This window comes from Mesocricetus auratus, unplaced genomic scaffold (assembly GCF_017639785.1).
Source record: "Mesocricetus auratus isolate SY011 unplaced genomic scaffold, BCM_Maur_2.0 Super-Scaffold_100006, whole genome shotgun sequence".
NCBI lineage: Eukaryota > Metazoa > Chordata > Mammalia > Rodentia > Cricetidae > Mesocricetus > Mesocricetus auratus.
The window spans coordinates 17681849-17695280 of NW_024429190.1; the positions used below are offsets into that span (position 1 = coordinate 17681849).

The window sequence follows — 13432 nt, forward strand, 5'->3', positions numbered from 1 at the left end:
GACCCTAATTTGGGGTCGAGGGCATGTTTGTGTTTTCTTGCAGGAAAAGAATAAAGCTTCGGCAACTGTCAGACCATTTAGTGAGATGCATGGAGCAGAGAAAAACTGGACCTGAGACCATGGGAGCCTACCTAAGCCAGTTTGAGTGAGATCTCCTAAATCAGTGTTCCTGATCCTTGATGTCATCGAATCTACAGCCCAAGAAAGAAAGAAAACAGTCGGTTCGAGATTTCCAGTTTCTCAACAGACCTGCTGCATCAACCTTCCGGACCCATGAGTTTTCATCATGAAGCCAACAGAGAAAAAAGGACCCATTTAAAGCATTTGGACATTGGTATGGACTATGATGAGTGGCAAAAGCCTCTTTTCAGTATTTGAACAGGACATGGTCACTTGAAATATCAGACTTGATGGTTCCTGTTTCTAGAATCACGACTAGGCCAGTGTATTTTTCTGGAGAAATGCAACTTGTCCTAATGCGACAACTATTGTTCATATTTTTCGTAATGCTACATGTGTAACATCAATGATTGTACCTAATGTATCTGTGCAAGTGCACTTTCTAAATGCTTTCCTGAGCAGATCTTGAAACGATTGGAAACTTTATCAAATTGTAAATGTAAATCACATGCTGGTTACCCTTGTAACAGATGAAGGCTGGTAGAATGTTATGGCCCAGATCTGGTGATGGGTATGGTAATGGAGAGGCGCTATGTCAATGGGGGTCCTGGAAATGGTGGCAGTGGCAGTAGGCATTCTGGCTTTATGCCGAGCTCAAACGTGCCTTGTTCCAGAGACAAGAGATCCGTAACCAAGTATTGCTTAGCTTAGCCCATGGCAATCCCGATAGCCATGAAGGTTGGTTACAGATGATTTAAGGTTGGGGTATCTCCGATGACGGGCAACCTGTGGGGAAGACCCCTCCCACCTAAAACAGGGGTTCAAGGTCCCCCAAAGACGGGAAAGGGAGGGTGACCCTACTTGACCTAAGCCAGGAGTGCCTCATTTGAAAATAAAAAGGGGTGAATTGTGGGAACACCAGACCTTGAGCAGAGACCCACTTCCCCTTCTGCCTGGGAGTAGGCAGCTGTAAGACAATGTTTAGTAAAAACATGTTTACTAAAAACGATACAATAAGTTCCTGGCCACTTCCCCTTCTGCCTGGGAGTAGGCAGCTGTAAGACAATGTTTAGTAAAAACATGTTTACTAAAAATGATACAATAAGTTCCTGGGAAAGGCCTTCCCACGGAAACCGCCCTGACCTCGACCTTGTCCAGAGACTAACCACACCTTCAAAAACCCACACGCATCCACCTCTGGGTCAGAGCAGAACCAGCCAGGGGAGAGGAGAGAGCAGAAGCTTCTCTGGTGGGAGCTTTTCTTAGGAGGTTTTCTTGAACCTTTTTGGAGCCTGTTTAAAGTTCTCTTTATATCATTGAACGAGTCTCTGTGTTATCAATACCCGACACACTCCGCACGTTCTCGGACACAGGCCGCGCAGCAGACGTGACACAGAGTCACATACAAACCAAGTGGAGATGTAGTGTAAAGGCCAGGATTACAGGAGACTGGGAAGCATTTCAGCAGTGGGGATTCATCAAAGTTCTTCTGCAAGTTGCCCTATAACCTGCATTGCAGAAGAAACTTCACCTCCATGCAAAGTGGTCCAAGGGCTAAGAATGAGGACAGCAAAGGCAAGATCCTGGCTCTCATAGGTCACCTAGTCTTCTGGAAACAGGCAGGTCCCAGTCCATTGTGAGCTTCCTAAATGGCTGTAGCGCAAGCCAGGGGTCAATACAATCACGTGAGTCAGTATGACAGTACGGTCAGATGCCCATATGTGACAGGCACTTCTTTAGTTCCTGAGGCCATGTGGTTAACAAGATGAATAGAACCCTGGTTCCAGGAGCTCATGTTTCCTCTGGTGATGGGAAATACCCTTAAGGAAATAAGTGGACACACCAGCATACAACATAGCATGGGGCTCTGCTTAACGAAACAGAGAATTCCTTTTCTGGACAGGTATAAATGACCCCCACTCCTTCCTTATAGCGACATCCACCCCAGTTCTTATCAGGTTGTGACAACAAACCTAATGTGTGTTTCCACCAAAGGCATCCCTGAGGGACCAATGAGTTTGTTAGGGTCACTTACACAGCTACACTGGAAATTCTTCACCCAGCACAGATGATGACATCCCCATAACTTGCACAGATGGAGCCCCTTCAGTTAACTTCTCAAACCTATATACTTTTGTACCTCTCTTGAGATAGAAAGCACATGAAATTAGGGCAGAATTACATACAAAATTGCTGGGATGAGCAACTCAGGAGAGGGTTCAATGACTCTCCTGACCATCTTCTGAAGGAAGTCAATAGTCAATAGGCCCAGTTATGATGGACCCTTGGAAGCAGGCACAGATAAGGTGGTGAAAATGGTGGCTATTTTTGCTTGGAGAAAAAAGTTCTGAAACACAGGGCAACATGACCAGGGGATGCCTAGGAACTGAATGAAGCCAAATGATCTTCATGAAGCCAAAAGCCAGGCTCAGAGAGGAAACGCTGAAGAGACCCTGTAAAGTTCTGGTTGATGCTCACCGTGTACCTGTTGCCATGTCACACCACGCTCCACCATTCCTCAGGGAGGAGCAGCCAAGCCTCAGAAGGAGCAGAGGCTGGGATCATATTGTTCACAATTAACAAGGCAGGGAGAAAACAGGGGTTCAAGAACAAACCTCTGAGAGCAGGAGGGTAAGGAGGTGTGAAGACTATGTCTTGGCATTTCCCACCAGATGCCACTGAGATGTGAGTGGGTCCCCAAAAGTCATGGGTTGGAGACACAGCCTCCAGATTTGTCTTAGTGGTGTCTAGATCTGCAGCCCTTGGGAAGTAACTAGGGATAGGTTTGGTGCTGAGGGTGGGCTGCCCATGATGCCGTGGGGTACATTTAAAAGCAGGAAGGGAGACCTGAGTTCAGCTTCCTCTCTCTCACTACACAGTATCCACTATCACACCATGATGCATCCCTCAGCAGGGGCTGGTGCCATGCCCTTGAACAGCCTCGACCAGCCAGAGCACTCAGAAGCTGTGAAGACACGATGCAGACTGTGATGCGGACTTCACTTGATTGAAAAGCCTGGCAAGAGTTGAGATGTGAAATAGGCAGAGGTACTGTCTCGCAGATGTCCCGAAAAAATCATATCAGACAGAGGCAGCACCTGTGGGTTAAAGATCTGTGGGACCAGGGTGATGTTGGGATAGTGGGAGGCTGTCACGTGACTTTAAACCATAAGGATCCAGAGCCCTGCAGTCCCCATTTAATGACACTGACTCAGGCAGGTGAAGGCTTCCCATTAAAATGGCTAACATTCTAGTGCAATTCTGGTGCTCCTTGAGATACGAGTTTAACAGAAGACCTCTTGGTCTCTGAACATCCGTGGACTTTATCTACACATTCACTGCCTCCTGCCAACAATTTCACTCATATAAGTTGTCAACCAATGGATCTGTGTCGATTCTTCAAGCTTTCTCAAAATGAAGTGCATGACGTGACACCTCAGAATTCCCTAAAGGCTTTCACCCCCTAGATCTCAATGGGCCTGAGCTCATAGAGCATAGAAGGGGTGAGGTTGTTTTCTCTGTTTTACAGGGGAGAAAGCTGAGGCCATTCAAAGGATACACACACCTGCTTCCTGCTTCCACTATTCTGTCTGGTACCTACTCAGCACCCTTTTTCTCTTGTGTTGAAATGCATTCTCTCTCATCTTGATATTTTAGAGACTCAGCTATGAGTCCACTTACAGAAGCTCGACAGATCCCAGGCTATGGTGTAAGGTTTGAGCCCATCAGGATATTCAGGAGCCAGCTTGTATTGACACACTGGAAATCAACTGGGAAATTTTCAGAAATTTGCAAGCTGTCTGACACCAGCTTGTTAAATTGAAACCGACAATGGGTGCATCTACTTCTCAGAGGATGAAAAACACTGGAGACCAGGGCTTGTCCCCTTTCCCTGCCCTTGGGAGAGCTGGTGTTAAACTTTAGTTATGTGCTCTGGCTTCTCATCTCAGAGCTGCCTTGGGTGCTTGGGTGACCTTGTAACCTCACTAGAATAATCTACCCCTCCTTGGCATTGGCCTCCTCTACTGTAAGCTAGAGATAAAATGGTCCATCTTATAAAATGGTACTGAAGCTTCACTGGGATAACAGAGAAAAGCCTCACAATGTAAGTGACAATAAATCACCATCACTACAATGGTTGAAAAGCACGGTGCTGTGATTTCAGTGTGAAGTGTCCCCACTGGCTCATGTGCTTGAACACAGGCCTTCGGCTGGTGGTGCTGTTGGAGGAAGTTGTAGGGTCTTTGGATGTTGTCCCCAGCTGGAGCAAATGGGAGACTAGAGAGGGTGGGTTATATGGGCCGTAGCCTAGCTGTGGATCCCACTGAGTTCCCTACTTCCTGATCTATACTGATTCCACCAATGCCTACTGCCTCACACAGAGCCCCAACCCCCACCCTTCCTGCCATGAACTGTTATCCTGAAAACTGTGAGCCAAAATTGATCCCTCCCACTTTTGGATGCTTTAGTGGTATTTGGCCACTGCAAGTAACAATTACATGCATGGAGCAATACTAACTCGGGCATTTAGTTAAAGAAAAACACATGGAAAATGCAGAAAGCAGTCAGGGAAATCTGCAGGTAGGTGCCATGCGGTGTCACCTCAACACAGTCAGAGGATCCTGGCAGTCCTGGCTTGTGCACATGACCCTTGTAGTGTTCCTTAGTAGGCTTTTGGGTCCCTCAGTAATTTCCTAACATATACAGCCATTCTCCCTGGCCCAGCTGCAGTCCTCCTGAGTCCTGATTTGCAGTGTGGTCACTGGCTTCTCACACAGCTGAGTGTCAAGGTGTATCTGGTGAGTCATGTGGCTCACACCCATAGCTCCCCCCTTCAGAATAGTAGCCCCTGACCATAGCAAGGAGAATGGAAAAACGGAGTCTTCAAAGCTTGAACCAAAGACGCCAGGGCCACTGCACATGTTAGGACAGTCCAGGATGAGAGAGGACCCTGGGAAAGACATCATTGCCTCTTCCTCTGATGCCAAATGTTACCATGGTGATGAGCATGTCATGGATACATGGAAGTCAATGACATCACAGTTAGAATTGTAAAAATCTCACCAGCATTGCCCTCTTATGTGTCAAGGGTTGACCAGAGTGCCTCTTGGTCCTCAGTACACCGTGGGTGTTTGGAATCTCACTATTTTAGTAGTAATAGGAATACAAGGGAGAGTGACAAGAGAGTATGGGGGAGAAAAGGGCAATGTGGTGTTGCCAGTGTGGGTCTGGCTTCTGTCCTCTGCCAGCTGTGGAAGATAGAGGTGATGATTGCACTTGGCACTAGCACTGTATATACCACAAGCACCCGGCAACCATAGCAGTACTGAACAACTGGATTTCCTCTGTACCAGACACAAGATGAAGGAGGAGGGCTGGGCCCCTCCACAAGTGGAGCACTGCTTAGGGAGTATGCAGAGCTATTCCCTCTCTGGACACTTAGGAAATAGGACAGTGTCTGGCCTCCACCAGGAGTCTAGTGCACAGATGTATAGTGCATGGATGCGTGCAGGAGAAAGAGCAGGCATTCCCAGGAAACCCTGAGTAGTGGAGTTCCAGCAACAGAACAGGTGGACAAGGGCCTGAAGAGGTGAGCACAGAGTGTTTTAGTTACCACTTACTCTGTATGGCTGCAGTAAAACTCACCAAGATGGCAGCAAGAACAGAAGGCTGGGATAGACTGGGCACTGTCATGGAGCCCAGCCTTGGTGGACATTGTTCTGTGGACTTTTAGGGTCAAGAGTGATGTTTCATCCACAAGTCATGTGCATTTTGGTAAGATTTTCCCTATCAGATAGACTGGCAAAGGCTGACTGTGCTGTGGTGTGCACACGCTGATTTGGGAGTTTTCTAGGATTACTTCTAAGGAAATGGTGGCCATCTTCTACAAAAGGCAGATCTTGGGGGCTTCCAGTCTCTCCTCAACCTCCTCCTCATCTCCCTGCTCCAGCCAGAGAAGCTGTCTTTAAATGCTTCCCATAATCTAGTTTTAATAAAAAGTTTCAGGGTGGCATATGGGCATCTGGGTCTTGATTTGTCCTATGTATACTCATAGAAGTTTCTAGAAACGTTTCTATGACAAATATTAACACTGTCCCACAAGGTTCTTACTCTCACAGTTGCATTGTCTAGATGGTAGCAAGTGTCTCCCTTACCCAATTCTACAATGCCTCCTAACAGTGAATCTAGTGAATACAGCCAGTGAGTTTGATGGAAATGAACTTCAAGCACACTATCAAAATGCGAATAAATTGCCTACCCACCAACCTTTAATTAAGTCAACAACATGGTACCCCAAGCCCAAGGTACATCTTTCAAAGTCCTATCGTCCAACGCTGAAGGAGAGGGGAGAAGATGGATCCATGCAAGGAGGTGAGAAGTAACCCAATGAAGGGAAGCTCAACCAAGCCAGCCTGGAAGGACCCTGGTAACCATGGAAACCACTCAGGGAAGAGGTACCCCTGTCCAATACTAAGCAGGTTACTTGTTTCTGATTACTCACTTGATCTATAAACAACACCATGACATCACCATCTTATCTCTTTGACTTTACAGAAAGGCAAAAGGGCTTGCTCTCAAAGCCTGTGCCTTCCCCAGCACAAGCTGCCACAGAAGTGCCTACATGGGACTGCTTTCTGCTCCCAGCTCTGGAAAATGGGATTCCAGGGCTAGACTGCCAGCACAGTCAATTCTGGTGAGGGTGATGGCTTTTCTCCTGGCCTGCAGACACCATCAGCATTATACATTCTCTCCGCTTTTTCTCCTCATTCTCCTCCTCCTCTCTTTCTCTTCCTTTCCCTCCCTCTCTCACTCCCTACCCACAACCCCTCTCTCTCCCTCTCCTCCCATCCCCCTCCTATGGCTTTCATTCTCTTCCTCCTAGAAGTACACAATTCTGTCAGATTATGATATAATCCATCTATCTCTCGATTTCTCCATCAAAGTTGGGGTCTGGTTTGGGACGCCTTTGGTCCACAGCTGCCTCCTTGCTGATGTGTAGAAGACTGGGATCAGAACTGGTGAGGTCAGGCTTGGAGGAAGAATATTGGGCCACCTTGTCCCCTTCCCTCATCCTGTCCCTACCCAGCGCTCCCACACACACTACACTACCCCCACTCTCTGTCTTGAAATTCTTCTTCCACTTTCTCCTTTGCCAGGATTGGCTTCATCCCAGGAGAGTACCACAGCGTCACTTTAAACGGGTAAAAATATTGCACTTGACAGCTCAGCTTGGGCTATCACAGCTCAGGAGCACAGATCCCTCATTCCACAGAGGCAAAGCTGTCATGGAAACTAATCAATGCTAGGCTTCCACCAGTGCCAATCACAGAGCCTGTCAGTGGGGAAGAGTGATGAGAGCAAGCCTCCTCAAGGCTGCAATAATTCACCCTCTATGAAGTGAACTCCAGAACTGGCATGCAGTTAATACAAAGCAGGGTGTCCTTATGAATCCAAAACCATCTGCATACTGCTCATACTTCTAGGAGGGCAAAAAGGCCACACAGCATGGCAAGAAAGGAGGAGTATGCCAAGGAGAAGATGGGAAGGACATCTGGCAAACCTAGGAAGTGTTCAGTCAAGGAGTTAGGGGGAGTCACGAAGGCAGACAATGTGCCTTCAGTCCATCTGTCTTCTTACAAGTAACAGGACTCAGTGGCCCAACCTGTAAGATGGGGATAATAGAGTAAAAGGTTGAATTCATGAGGGTGCCTGCCTGGAAGGAACAGTGGAGGACTTTGAAGTACCTGCCTGAGGCACAAGGAAATATCATATTCAAAGGCCCAGAGGCAGGGAATCATTAGCAGGTAGGCATATTTAGGATGCAAATTCAAAGTGGAAATAGTAGTCAGGGATGGACTGGAGAGAAATTTCCAGAAACGAGGATTATAATAGATGGGGTGTCAGATTCAGAAGTTGGAATTTGCACCTCCATTCAGGGCAGCCACGCTATATGGAGTGAAACACAGGCTTCAGGTCCTTCTTGCCATTAACACAATGTGTGAGATTTTCTTAAACACTGAATACCATTTAGAATTCTCATGAAACCTGCTACATACTTCCTCAAATGTAGAAGAAATGAATCTGTTTTCAATTCTGATTCAATCAACCAGAGAACGAATTAAAACGAATGCTCGAAGGCGCATTGGTGAACGTGCTCTACAGAATACTTGAGAGGCTGTAAACCCATACACCTGGATCCTTTCCCTTCTGGCAGTGCCTGGACAGCACCCAGGGCACAAGCCACCTCCACACTCACCACAGGTTCACCAGGAATGGGTGCTCCAATCCCTGCATGATCTGCAGCTCACGGAACACATTCCGCACCTCATCCCTCTCCACACACTTCTGCTTGTTCATGTACTTCATGGCGTACATCTTCTTTGTGTCTCGCTTCTGCACAATGCATACCTGCAAGACAGCCAGAGGAAATGACACTCAGGACGAGTGAGGAGGAGGAGGACGAGGAGGACGAGGAGGACGAGGAGGAGGGGGAGAAGGAAGAGGAGGAGGAGGAGTGAGGAAGAGGAGAAGGAAGAGGAAGAGGAGGAGGAGGGGAAGAGGAGAAGGAAAAGGAGGAGGAGGAAGAGGAGGAGAAATGTCAACCCCTCACGGACATTCCATTCCAGGGTTTCACCCATCCCAAACACTTGCTGACAAAGCACCTTGGCTAAGCCTCTCTGCATCTACAAGGGAGACACCAGACAAGATCTGGCATTTACATGTAAGCAGTCAGTGCTGACTGTGAACTCACTCAACACTGGAAATGCAGTCATAGACTTAGAAGATGAAAAGAAGTCCAACAAGAGCACTAGTGACTACAGCTTCCAAGCATGCATGCCACAGACTATGGCCCTGGAATACATGCACACATGCTGTGGATCCCCTCATATTTAAGAAGCAACCAGGGCACGTGGTGCAGTCACAGTAAAAACCTCAATCCAGAGAACGCAGCCATGGGACACCGGGGCATGCGTGATTTTGTAGTCCTGGGATTACATCATAAGTATTTGTGTGTGTTTACTATACACCCTACCACAGTGTCCTCATTCCTGGGACATTTGAGGAAACCTGGAGGAACAGAGTGGAGCCAGCCCAAGAGAGAAGCTCTCTGTGCACAGGCAACAGAACAGAAGAAGAGGCCAGAAACCCAAAGCTGCTCGAGCCCACATGATGCAGTGCAAGTCTCAGATGCTTCATGCAGAGCTGAGGACTTGGTGTTTGCCATGATGGGTTTCAGTCTTGCTTTGGTACAATCTTTCTTTGTTACACTTCAGTTCTCTTCTGTGGTTGGAATGTTTGTTCTGTGCCTTGCATATTAGAAGTATGTGACTTGCTTTTTGTTTTTATTTTATAGAGGTTTACAGTTGGGTTGTATTGAGCCTCAGAAGAGACTTTGACGTTTGAACAGTGTGGGGACAGACAAGGACTATGGGGACTTTTGAAGTCTGAATGAATGCATTTTTCAGTATGAGATAACCATGACATGGGGACCAGGGATACAATGTTTTGAATGTGGAATGTCCCCATAGGCTTATGTGTTTGAACACTTAATCCCCAGCAGGTGGCACTGTTTTGGAAGGTTATAGAACCTTTAAGTGATGAGCCTTCCTGGAGGAAATGCTTTATTAGGGCTGGACCTTGGGGTCTTACAGCCCAGTTACACTTCCTGTTCCCTCTCTTCTTCCTGTTCCTCTAGAATGTGAGGAGTCCTAGATTCACTCTCCTGCCACCATGGTGTATTTGCTTTCTTGTCTGTGGTGCACTGTGTCACTTAAACTGTTAGCCAAAAAGTCCTGCCTTCTAAGCTGCTTCCTGTGAGGCATTTAGTTACCATGAGAAGAAAATCAACAGCTACACTTGGTTTCAGTTACCCACAGTCAACAGTGGTCTGAAAATATTAAATGAAAACCTTCAGACAAAAATCACTCATAAACTCTGAATTGCCCATCATTTAAGTCCACTACCATATTACACTTTCCCACTCCACCCTCTCTATCATCCACAGTGTGTGTGCTGCACTCCCAATAACACCCAGAAATCCTCCTTTACATATTGAGACTTTTCTACATGCATGTAATGCATTTTGCTCAAACCAATCCCTTTTTTCCTCCTCTCTAATTTCCCCTCTACCTCACCATCCCTATTCTGCATCAATTTATGTGCTATTTTAAAACTCTCTGACTCCACTACTGTATATGGGTGTAGAACAATCTACCAGAGGAAGGAAGTCTTCCAGGGACCTCACCTCTGAGGAAAACTGAATCTCCTCCCCCACCCCCGCCATTACTTGCTAATTGATCTCCAGAGAGAAAGGGGGCTTCATGAGCCCCTCCCACAGCCATGCCAGAGTTTGGGTTGACTTAATGAGGCATGGGTCTTATGAATGCAGTCACTGCCACTGTGAGTCCATGAGCTCAGCAGCACTATCCTATCTTGGAAACACTGTTTCCCTGAAGTAGTCCTCCACCTCCAGTTCTTAAAATCTTTCCACCAAACCCTCCAACCTGAAAACACTTCCAAATTCCCTCTACAAAACAGGTATTACCCTGATACCAAAAGTAGATAAAGACACAACAAAAAGTGAATTACAAGCCAATCTCCATGATAAACAGTCACAAAAATTTTCAATGAAATTCTTGCAAATGACATTCAAGAAACATCCAAAAGTTCATCCATTATGATGAGGCTGATACCCCAGAGATTCAAGGATGGTTCAGCATGTGTAAATTAATCAATATAATCCAGTGCATAAATAGTCTCAAGGACAGAAGACACGTGGTTATCTCCTTAGATGCAGAAAGGTCTTGACAAAACCCAACACTTCTTCATGAAAAAAGTCATGGAGAAATTAGGTATCCTGGGTACATATATCAATGCAATAAGGGCAATTTACAACAAGCCCACAGCCAACATCATGTTAAACTGGGGAAAACTCAAAGCATTTCACTGCAATCAGGAACAAGACAAGGGTGTCCACTCTCCCCACTCTTGATCATACAGTGCTTGAAGACTTAGAATAGTAAGGCAAGTTGAAGAAGATTAAAAAAAGGGGATGCAAATATGAAAAGAAGAAATCAAAGTCTCTATTTCAGATGATATGACTCTATATATGAAAAACTCTAAGGAGTCCACCAGAAAACTACTATAGCTGATGAACATGTTCAACAAAGTAGCAGGATATAAAATTAACCCCCCAAAAGTAACTTTCCTATATGCAAATGAGAAAAATACTAAAAAAGAAATAAGGAAAACAATACTGCTCATAATAGCCTTTTTAACAATCTTGTAAAAAAAATCTAACCAATGGAATGAAAGACTTGCTTTTAAGACATTGGAGAAAACATCAGAAGATGGAAAGATCTTTCATGCTCAAGGAAGGCAATAAAAATACTGTTAGAGGTATCACCATCCTTGATTTCAAGTTATATTCTAGAGCCATAGTAATTAAAATAGCATGGTGATGGCCTCACCTTGCAAAAAACTCAACTCCAAATGGATCAAAGACTTCAATGTAAGATCTGATACACCAAACCAAATAGAGGAGAGAATATAGAAATTGCAGCTTATAAGCACAGAAAAAAACAAACTTTCTGAAAAGGACCTGGCCACACAGGCATTAAGAACAGTTGATAAATGGGTTTCATGAAACTAAAAAGGTTCTGTACAGAAGGGACAACATCATTCAAGTGAAGCAGCAGCTTACTGTAGAAAGAGGGAAACTTCATCAAGTTTAGAATCTAGAATATGCAAAGATCTCAAAAAATAAACAGCAAGAAAACAATCTAATTAAAAACTGGAGCATGGAACTAAACAGGGTTCTCAAAAGATGAAATACAAATGGCTGATAAACATTTTTAAAGTGTTCAACATCCTTATCCATCAGGGAATAAGATTTCATCTTACAGCAGTCAGATGGCCAAGATTAACACAAGCAAACAAAGTGCACACCAAATGCTGGTGTGCATGTGGGAAACAGGTGCATACTCATTAGTGGGAGTGAAAACTGGTGCAGCCAATAGACAAATGAGTGTGGAGATTCCTAAAAAGCTAGAAACAGGCCAACCACATAATCCAGCTACACCACTCCCGGGCATATACCCAAAGGACTCTATGTCCTGGTGTGGAGATGCTTGCATAACCATGTTCATTGCTGCTCTATTCACAATAGCTATGAACTGGAAACAACATAGATTCCCATCAACTGGCAAATCAATAAACAAAAAATGTGGTACATATATGCAATGGGATATATAAAGAAAAATGAAGTCATAGAATTCACAGGTAAATGGATGGAGCTGGAAATAATCATACTGTTGGAGGAAACCCAGACTCACAAGGACGAAAGTCCCACATTCTCACTGGTATGTGGAAGCTAGCTTTAAATCTTTATATATGTGTGTTTATCTGTGGGTATCTGCCTCTGCTTCTGTCTGTCACTGGATGGAGGTTCTAAGGGCAGGTGGGGGAGGACTGGGCATGGAGGAGAGAGAGAGGGAGCTGGGACTAACATGTGAAGCAAGCTTGTTTCTAATTTAAACATATAATAAACTTTTTTAAATGACATAAAAATAATGATAAATCACTAGAAATGAAAATAAAAACAAAAATATCTTTAGATATGTGTGTTAAAATTGTAGTACAAATAGAATACAAGAAACTGAACTCCTGGAACCCAGTGACAGAGATGGAGGAGTGATGAGCAAAGGGATCAAGACTGTGCTGGTGAAACCCACAAAGATAGATGACCAGACAAGGGGGAGCTCTTGAATCCCAGACGGTTTGCTGAGAGACCAGCAGGGAACTGATCCAGACTCCATGAATGTAGTGTCAGTGAGGAGGCCTCAGAAATCTCTGGGGCCTTGGATAGTAGATCAGTGTTTACCATGGCGTACGAATGAAATTTGGGAGCCCATTCCACATGGAGGGTTGCTCAGCCTGGACACACAAGGAAGGGCCTAGATCCTGCCCTGGATGAAATGACAGACTCTGGAGATCCCCCAAGGAGGGCCTCACCCTCCCTGGGGAATGATGTGGGGATTGGGTGGGGGGCTGGGAGGACTGGTGGAGAGATAAGGGAGGAGGGGTAGGAGAGGGAGCTGGGATTAACATGTGAAGCATGCATGTTTCTAATTTAAATAAAAACATATATTGAGGAAAAAGAAATAATCAAGGTAAAAAAAAAACTAATAAGGATCCTTGCAGAGGTTGTCGAGGAACATGGGATAAAATGCAGATGCTGTGAAGAGGAATAACTAGTAATCAGATGGTGATGAGAGAGAATGGTGCTAAATAAAACTGCTTGTGCTCAGTT

The 13432-nt window shown here is 45.4% G+C and overlaps 1 protein-coding gene across 3 annotated transcripts in view; it reads right to left on the reverse strand.

Annotated features, from left to right (window-relative positions):
* The window catches only part of Stk32b (serine/threonine kinase 32B), a 238465-nt gene that overhangs the window by 150017 nt on the left and 75016 nt on the right, over positions 1 to 13432 (reverse strand). For all 3 annotated transcript variants that reach the window (XM_040747009.1, XM_040747010.1, XM_040747011.1), the window contains one exon: positions 8378 to 8529. In XM_040747009.1, coding sequence (XP_040602943.1) covers positions 8378 to 8529 — 152 coding nt within the window. The remainder of the gene's footprint in view (positions 1 to 8377; positions 8530 to 13432) is intronic.